At 39.1% G+C, this 7,404-nt stretch overlaps 1 protein-coding gene across 1 annotated transcript in view; it reads left to right on the top strand.

Annotated features, from left to right (window-relative positions):
* Positions 1-7,200, top strand: part of IARS (isoleucyl-tRNA synthetase) — a gene marked incomplete at its 5' end in the record, with an annotated part of 51,134 nt that extends 43,934 nt beyond the window's left edge. The window contains 3 exons of the mRNA XM_010084791.1: positions 1,016-1,159; positions 2,121-2,273; positions 6,719-7,200. Of these exons, the coding sequence (XP_010083093.1) occupies positions 1,016-1,159; positions 2,121-2,273; positions 6,719-6,801 (380 nt within the window). The remainder of the gene's footprint in view (positions 1-1,015; positions 1,160-2,120; positions 2,274-6,718) is intronic.
* Positions 7,201-7,404: the final 204 nt, after the last annotated feature.

A 7,404-nucleotide genomic window follows, 5' to 3' on the forward strand; every position in this document is an offset into this window, starting at 1 on the left:
CCTGGTTGGGGGGTGCCCCCAGCCTCTGACCATCTTTGTGGCCTTCTCTGGACCCGCTCCAACAGGTCCATGTCCCTCTTATGTTGGGGGCCCAGAGCTGGATGCAGCACTGCAGGGGAGGGGTCTCACAAGAGAGGAGCAGAGGGCGAGAAGCACCTCCCTTAGTGCAGTCTGAAGTTAGATATGGGAAACCTAAGAAATTAAATGTATTTATTCTTTCTGGATTTGGTCTTTAGAGTTCTTTTGATGCTGCAAAAGCTTTGTAGCAGAGAGTGATGTTCTTTCTCTGTATCTTTAATGTTGTGGCTATCAGCAGCTTTTTTTATCTCCCTGATGGGTAGGCAGCTGCTCTTGTAGGTAGTGCAGAATGCATCCTTACATATTTCATTTGTATTACAGAAACCTCATTAGCTTCTCATCTGAGTGCTTTCAGGGTGCTGGTATTGCTTCTAAAATCCTTTGAGACATGGGTCCTATTTTGGGTCTGATCTTCTGCCATTTTCTAAATATGCGTGGCTGCAGTCATCTGCGGAATCATCAGCTATTGGTGACATTCAACACAAATATTAGTGCAAAGGGCACTGATTTTACATTTATTGTCATTGCCCAGTAACACATATCCAGCGCTGCTTCAGCTGGGGAAGTCAGGGTACAGGCAGAGATCATAGGTCTTAATTTAATGAGACAGAAATGGTTGGCTTGAGTGTTTTAAGTTATTTAACTACTTTTATTGCGTAAGTAATCATGTCATATACTTCTGTGCATAAGAAATGTTACGTAGGAGCTAATTTCCACAGCAGATGAAGTATTCTTGGTTACTAAGAAAATAAAATATTTCTGCACGAATTCATTTTTTCAAAATGGAGAAATGCTCTTTCTCAAGCACGGAATAGAGAAGAGGGAAACGCCTCCACAGTGGAATCGGTAGTTAGAAAGCCTCATTGTCAGCTAAGCGAGTGAGAACTGGACCTCCGCTTCCCTGTAATGGCCTGACTGGTCTCATTTTCTTTTTCAGAACTGATAAACAAAACTGACTTGCTTAGTCTCAGTGGAAAGACTCTCCATGTGACAACAGGGTCAGCACCTGCTCTGCTCAGCTCTCCCGATGCTCTGCTCTGCCAGTATATCAACTTGCAGTTAATGAATGCAAAACCACAAGGTGTGTAGGATACTGATCTCTCCTCATTTACAGGCTGAGCTTTCTGTGATGCCCTTACTTACTGATGAAGATAAGTACCTTTATTTTCATTGGTAGATGGTGATTTTGTTTAGTTTTTCCTAGTAAGTGCTTTCTAATAAACACAATGTTTATATTTAGCTTTTCTCCCTCTTTTCAAAGGAGAAAAAGGAGAGACAGTTTGAGATAAGGGACAGCACTTAAACATGAGCCCTTCGGCATTGTTTTCCTGTTCCTGACCATCGGCTCACCTGTGCAGCTTATTTTAAAGGCTGACTCTAAAACTGACCAAAAATGAAGGAGGAGCCAGCTCTTTGCCAAGACATTGTAAACAGCCTGTGAAACATTTCTTTGTGCTATTTAAAAGTCAAATGAACTGTATTATTAACCTGATCTGGAAGATAGATATATGCATGCAGTATTGTTTCACAGCTGCTCATCTTGTAACTTCTACTCTGAAGCCTCACATAGGAGCAGCTATGTTGTTATAACTTGCTCATAATTTCTTCTCTGGTAGGAGTCCTTTCTAGACTGTGTCCATGTGGAAAATTATTGATGCTGCTGGTTACCTACCTGGGCCTAAAATGTGTTTTTAACTGGGGATCTGAGCTTCTGAAGCTGCTTTGTGAGCTTCTCTTGTTGTTAGCGGTTTGTGTTTCCTGTCAAAATACTCTGTTTCCTAGTCTCCACGTTATCCTGTTGCCCCATGTAAAGAATTCTGCAAAGTTTTCTTTTCTTTGTTAAGCTGTTAGTAATCGCTTCTGACTCTGTAGTTGACAAACTTATGTAGTGAATATCTGGAAGTAGGTTGGTATTGGTAATTGCTCAGCTCTGTGAAGAAACAGAGATGAAATGGAAGAAGAAATCCTAAATTTCAATTTGCAAGATAAATGAAATAATTTCATTCCTCACCAATAGCAATTCAACTGTTTATCCTGTTTAGAATGTCAGAAAGGAACAGTGGGAACTCTTCTAATGGAAAACCCCGTTGGTCAGAATGGATTAACATACCAAACTCTTCTACATGAAACTGCAAAAGTTTTTGGGCTCAGAAGCAGGAGGCTAAAATTGTTCCTGGATGAAGCACAAACTGAGGGTAAGCACAGACTTTTGGTTTGCTTGTCCAAGGATGAATCCTTGGAAGTTTTTGTTGAGGGGTAGCCTGAGATCTAGTTTAGTTTTCTAATTTTGCCCAATAAGTCAATATTTATTTAATGACATCCTTTAAGCACACACATACATTTAGAAATTCAAAGCTCTAACACATTCCCTTCATGAAATGGCCAAGGCAGGTTCTGTAAAAGCTTCTTCCCTTTGAAATAGAAAGGTCAGCCAGCAATGACAATGGTAGTTACGTGCTTCTGTGACTAAGCAGAGAGTGAATCTCCTCCTAGAAGGAAGTTAAAGTGTGAATTACTTAAGAACCTGTTCAAATTGTTCCTGTAACATTCTTATTGTTGCTGATATTATTTTTTTCTCTTCCTTTTGGAGAACGGGAGTGGGTAGAAGAGAGTGTTGGATCTATTTTAGAGTTGTGTGAGTAGGTCAGACTCGGTAGGGTACAGCAGCTGCAATTCATTCAGAATACCTGGGGAGTAGGAAGCTTTATCACATAGTCGCATATCTGAAATATTAAAGAATCTTCCAAAACCACAGACAGATGGTGAGGCTTAGAAACAAAAGCCTCTGATTCATGAGAAAGATAAGACTAAAGATGCAGCCACTTGTACTGCTAAAAAGTTGGACTTGAGAAAGGTTTGGGACATCATTTGACAGGAAGAATGGATTGGAAGCTACACAGCAGAAAAAAACCCAGGTATTTTTGTGTATTCAGGAAAATTCAGCTCTTCAAATGACATGATGCAAAGGATGCTGTCTCCAGTTTATCATAATAGCATGATTTACAGGCTTTTTGGGAGGGATACATGACACTTACCTAACGTGAGAAGTTCAGGTTTACCTGTCCAGAAGGGAGACATCTTGTTTAAACTAGTTATCTAATCCTAGGGTGGGATTAATTTCTTCTTGAGGTGCCTGTCAGGTGGTGAGGGGAAGGAGGAGTGTAGCTTTCTGGTGTAGCTGGCTAAAACTGGGGTCACTTAGCTATCCACCTGGGTCGAAGGGATTCAAATAGGAGAGATCAGAATCAGAGCAAGTAAGGTGTGGGGTTTTTTTGTTGTGGAGTTTTGGTTGGGTTTTTTTATTTCATGTGACCTGACCTCTGTTTATTCAAAAGCCATTTTTGTAAGTGAAATGGATCTCAAATGTTGATGAGACTTTCTCTAGTGATAGTTTGAGCTAATGCTAAAAATAACATGCTGAATGGTGTTAACAAACACAGAGAACTGGAGACTGTAGTGTTTAGAAACAGCACAAGGTGTAAGAACCAAGTCACCAACCACGCTTCATTTGCATAAACAAAACCTGTATTTATGTGCGAACCCTTGCTGACTAGGAATTCAGCCATTCAGGCACAACCCATGTTATTTCTTTCTTCTGTCTTGGTTTCTGTCATTGTCACAGGGCAAAAACGTTCACAGCAGCATGTGATTTAGTTAAGATCCTAAAATAAATATTTTAGAAAACTTTTGATCTTTGAAAGAGGGAAGTAACTGACAAAACAGGAGAATTTATAATCTTTAAGTCTCAATTTACGTAAGGATTTTTAAAATGCCTTTACCTAAAAGGGAAATCACTCTAACATATTTGTAGTATAAAGTCTCCAGAACTATTTAAACTTTAAGTAAAACACATAAAGTGACAAGTCACGATGATGTGAAAGATAAAATGTGATAACTCTTCAAAGGCTGAACCAACTGCTCTGGTCTTTTTGGGACTCAGAATGTAGAGAACTGGGTCCTGGAGGTTGATTTGTGTAGCTAACACATGCTTATGCCATATAGCTGTGATTCTGCTATCTCTGATTTAATTCTCACCATGCAGCTCTTTTATTAATATGTTTTAATTGTATAAACACGGAAGTGGTTGTACTTTATCTTCAAATCTCTTAGTGATAAATAAGTGCTGCATATAAAACAAATATTTTGATGCCTCTGGAAAACATTAGGGCAATTAATGTTTGTGTATTGGTGCAACTTTGTAATCCCCTATGCATCTTTTGATCAGTGTATTTCAAGGTCCTACCTTCAAAACAAAAAACATTCAGTCTTTTGAGCAGGGTTTTTATGGTTTATTCTGAAAAATTATTTGCTGTTAACCATTTGAAACGTTTGATGAAAATAATCTCTGAATTGGAGTGTTGACACCTGTTTTAGAAAAAGGAAAAAAAAAATCACTCTGAGGCAAATGAGTTATAAGTTTTGAAACCATTATTTTATAAATGTTGTCAGGTGCAGGCAGTTGGGCGTCTGCTGTCTATTGCACAAAAGCTTGCCAACTTTTCAGAAACAAATGTGTTTTTCACCCCCCTTTGGATTACTGGAAAAATATTCTATAAATAAACATCAGTGGTGAGTGTTGCTTATTCATGAGATTGAAACACGAGTTACAGGTAGTTGATTCAGAGACACGTTTGGGATGAAGGCAATGATTCTTAATGTGCTGACTTCAAAGCCCTCCCTTGGAAGAATTGGCCCGGAAGGGAGGATGTCCTTGCACTTTGTTGATAAGTCAAGTTTCCAAATTCTACTAGTAATTATTGTCTTAAATACTGTTGAAAATAGTATCTTAATCTAGTTCCTAATTTTTCAGGTTTTTAAAAATAATTAAAAAAAGACTTTGAGACCAGGTTTGTAGTTTGTTTGGCTGCTTCTGCAGACCAAAATAACTTTTTTTACATACTGATGTAACATTTACATGGGGAGGGAAGGAAGCTTAATGAGGGAATAAAGCCCGAATTGCTGAATTGGATTATACCTTCGCTCTTGTAGTTCTGTAAATAGATACTCAGCTGCTTACAGCAGAGCACTACACTGGACAAGAACTCCTTAAAAACAGTACCATCGTGATCCATAACGGCTTCACAATTATTTAATTAATAGATGGCTTTTAAACTTTGATGCAGACTATGTTTGCTCAGTCTAAAAATGAATTTTTTCAAAGAAAGATGGGGGCCTTAGTGTTAAAGGGAGCATGCGTGCTGTTACATGGAAAAAAAGCTTCTTGCTGCCATCTCTAGAATTGGTTTTCACTTGGACATCATGTTACTGAAAACTAAACTGCTTTTGCATTATCTCCATGGATGCACTTCGCAGACTTGCCTCCCCCACCACACACGCAGTGCCTTGGTGGCTGTCAGCTGGAGGGGAGCCTAAGTCAGAGCAGCGTGAATATCAGACGTCAGTCCTGTGACACAGTGCAGTACACTACGGAATTGTTTCTACTGGAAAAAAACACCCAGCCATTCTGAATGTTATTAATCTGTCATTTGTGCTAACGCTAGTGCCAACATTTAAAATTATCTTTTATTTGCTGGGGTTGTCTATAGGGAGTCTAGTGCGCAGAGTAACACCGCAACCCCCTGATATTCTTTTGCTTTGGTTTCAGTGGATGTATTTGTGGTTACCACTTTGAAGTTTCTTACCACTTTGAAGTTTCTTAGTAAAAGTAAAGAGACCTCTGGTCTACTTGTTATTCAGATTACTTTTGTTCCAAAGCTGTACCTCCCCAGTATTCAAAACAATCTGCTCTGTTACTGGGGTGGCTTGCTACGGCTGGCGGGCACTGGGAAGCGTTGAGCCAGCAAGCTTTTTGGGAAAAACACTTCGTAAGGTAGCAAGAGTAGTGAGAGGTTCCCAGTTCCCTGACTTTGCAGGTGTCTCTTTTGGGAGCCACAATTAGTCTGGGTTTGTGCTTCATAAATAATTATAAAACCCTGAGTTGGCCTGGTGGAAACATGCTACATCCTTAAAAGAGATTTGTTGGTGAGGCTTCATCCTATTACTGTTCCAAACTGTGTGTGTGTAGCTGTGAAAAGACTTCAGGAATTGATCTGGCATGGTATGAAATTCTTTAGGTGTACTTCACAAGACTGCAACACTAGTTTTTCACCAGATACTACTGCAATCCTTGCTTTACATATAAAACTCAAGTGAATGTATGCATGCTCTTATTCTTTTACTCCTTCCCAGGTTTGTCATCTTCTGTCAGAGATGCAGGGTAGAGGAGATGGATCTCTGTGTGGCTGTTCTTACATCGTGTACATAAGGGACTCTGGTTTTCAGTGCCTTGTGTTGTATTGTTAATATTGACTTCACATCGTGGAGTTATAAAATAATTTTTGGATCTAGATATTATTCTGTGTGGATGTGAAGCTGGGAGCTCTGGGCTGACATAGGCTTTCAAAAAATTCTACTTTGTAACTTAGAACAGTGCCTTCAGCTCTTGCAGTGGCAATCCTGAGGTGTGGTGACCCTTCCTCTAATGCCAAGAGAGATTTTTTTGAGCTGAGCAGTTTCTGTCCTAGTCCTGTTTTGCTTGAAGCAGCAGAACTGTCTGAATAAAGAAAAAATGTGTTGGTAGATTTACTTGTAAGCAAGAGCACTAACTGTGTTCTGTTTCTCTCTTGTTTTCTTGGTTCAGAGATCACAAAGGACGTCTCCATGAAGAACCTGAACATGAAGACTGTGTATGTTTGTGTTATACCCACCACAGCTGAATGTTGAGAATTCCATTTTTATGAATAAGACAAATGTGGACTTTTTTCCACAAAAAATGAAGTCAAATTAAATTAGTATGCTTTTAGATTAACATCCAAGTTGTGTTTGGTATTTTTAACATCTCGAGTTGCACACAGGATGTTTCTACCAGTGCATGATAATATGCTGCTCTTTGGTTTAAAATACAATGTATTTTAATTATGTTACCTTACGATACTGTAAAAGCTGTTCAGAAAAATGTTGGAACTCTTTAACCTTAGATATCTATGCAGTAATTTGCCTGAAAGAAATGGGACTAGTACCTCAGTGATGCTGTTCTCTGCCTGTCCTTTATGCAGAGGGCATCTTCGATTTTCTAAACCATGGGTTACCCACAAGGCTCTGTGATATATATACCACGTTACAATAGTGTGTGGCTGTTGATTTCAAATACTCCCTAATTTCAAGACTTGGAACAATAAATTTGCTTCATCTCCAAACTCTTGTTTCCCTGAGTGCAGAGTACTTTGCTTCCTCACATTTTCTAAAGAAGATAATGCATAGCACACCACATAGATCAGGAAAACCTAGAGAAACCTGAAATCTGAGAATATCCATGCTGAATGCTAA

The sequence above is a fragment of the Pterocles gutturalis genome, unplaced genomic scaffold, assembly GCF_000699245.1.
Source record: "Pterocles gutturalis isolate BGI_N339 unplaced genomic scaffold, ASM69924v1 scaffold12860, whole genome shotgun sequence".
Taxonomy (NCBI): Eukaryota; Metazoa; Chordata; class Aves; order Pterocliformes; family Pteroclidae; genus Pterocles; species Pterocles gutturalis.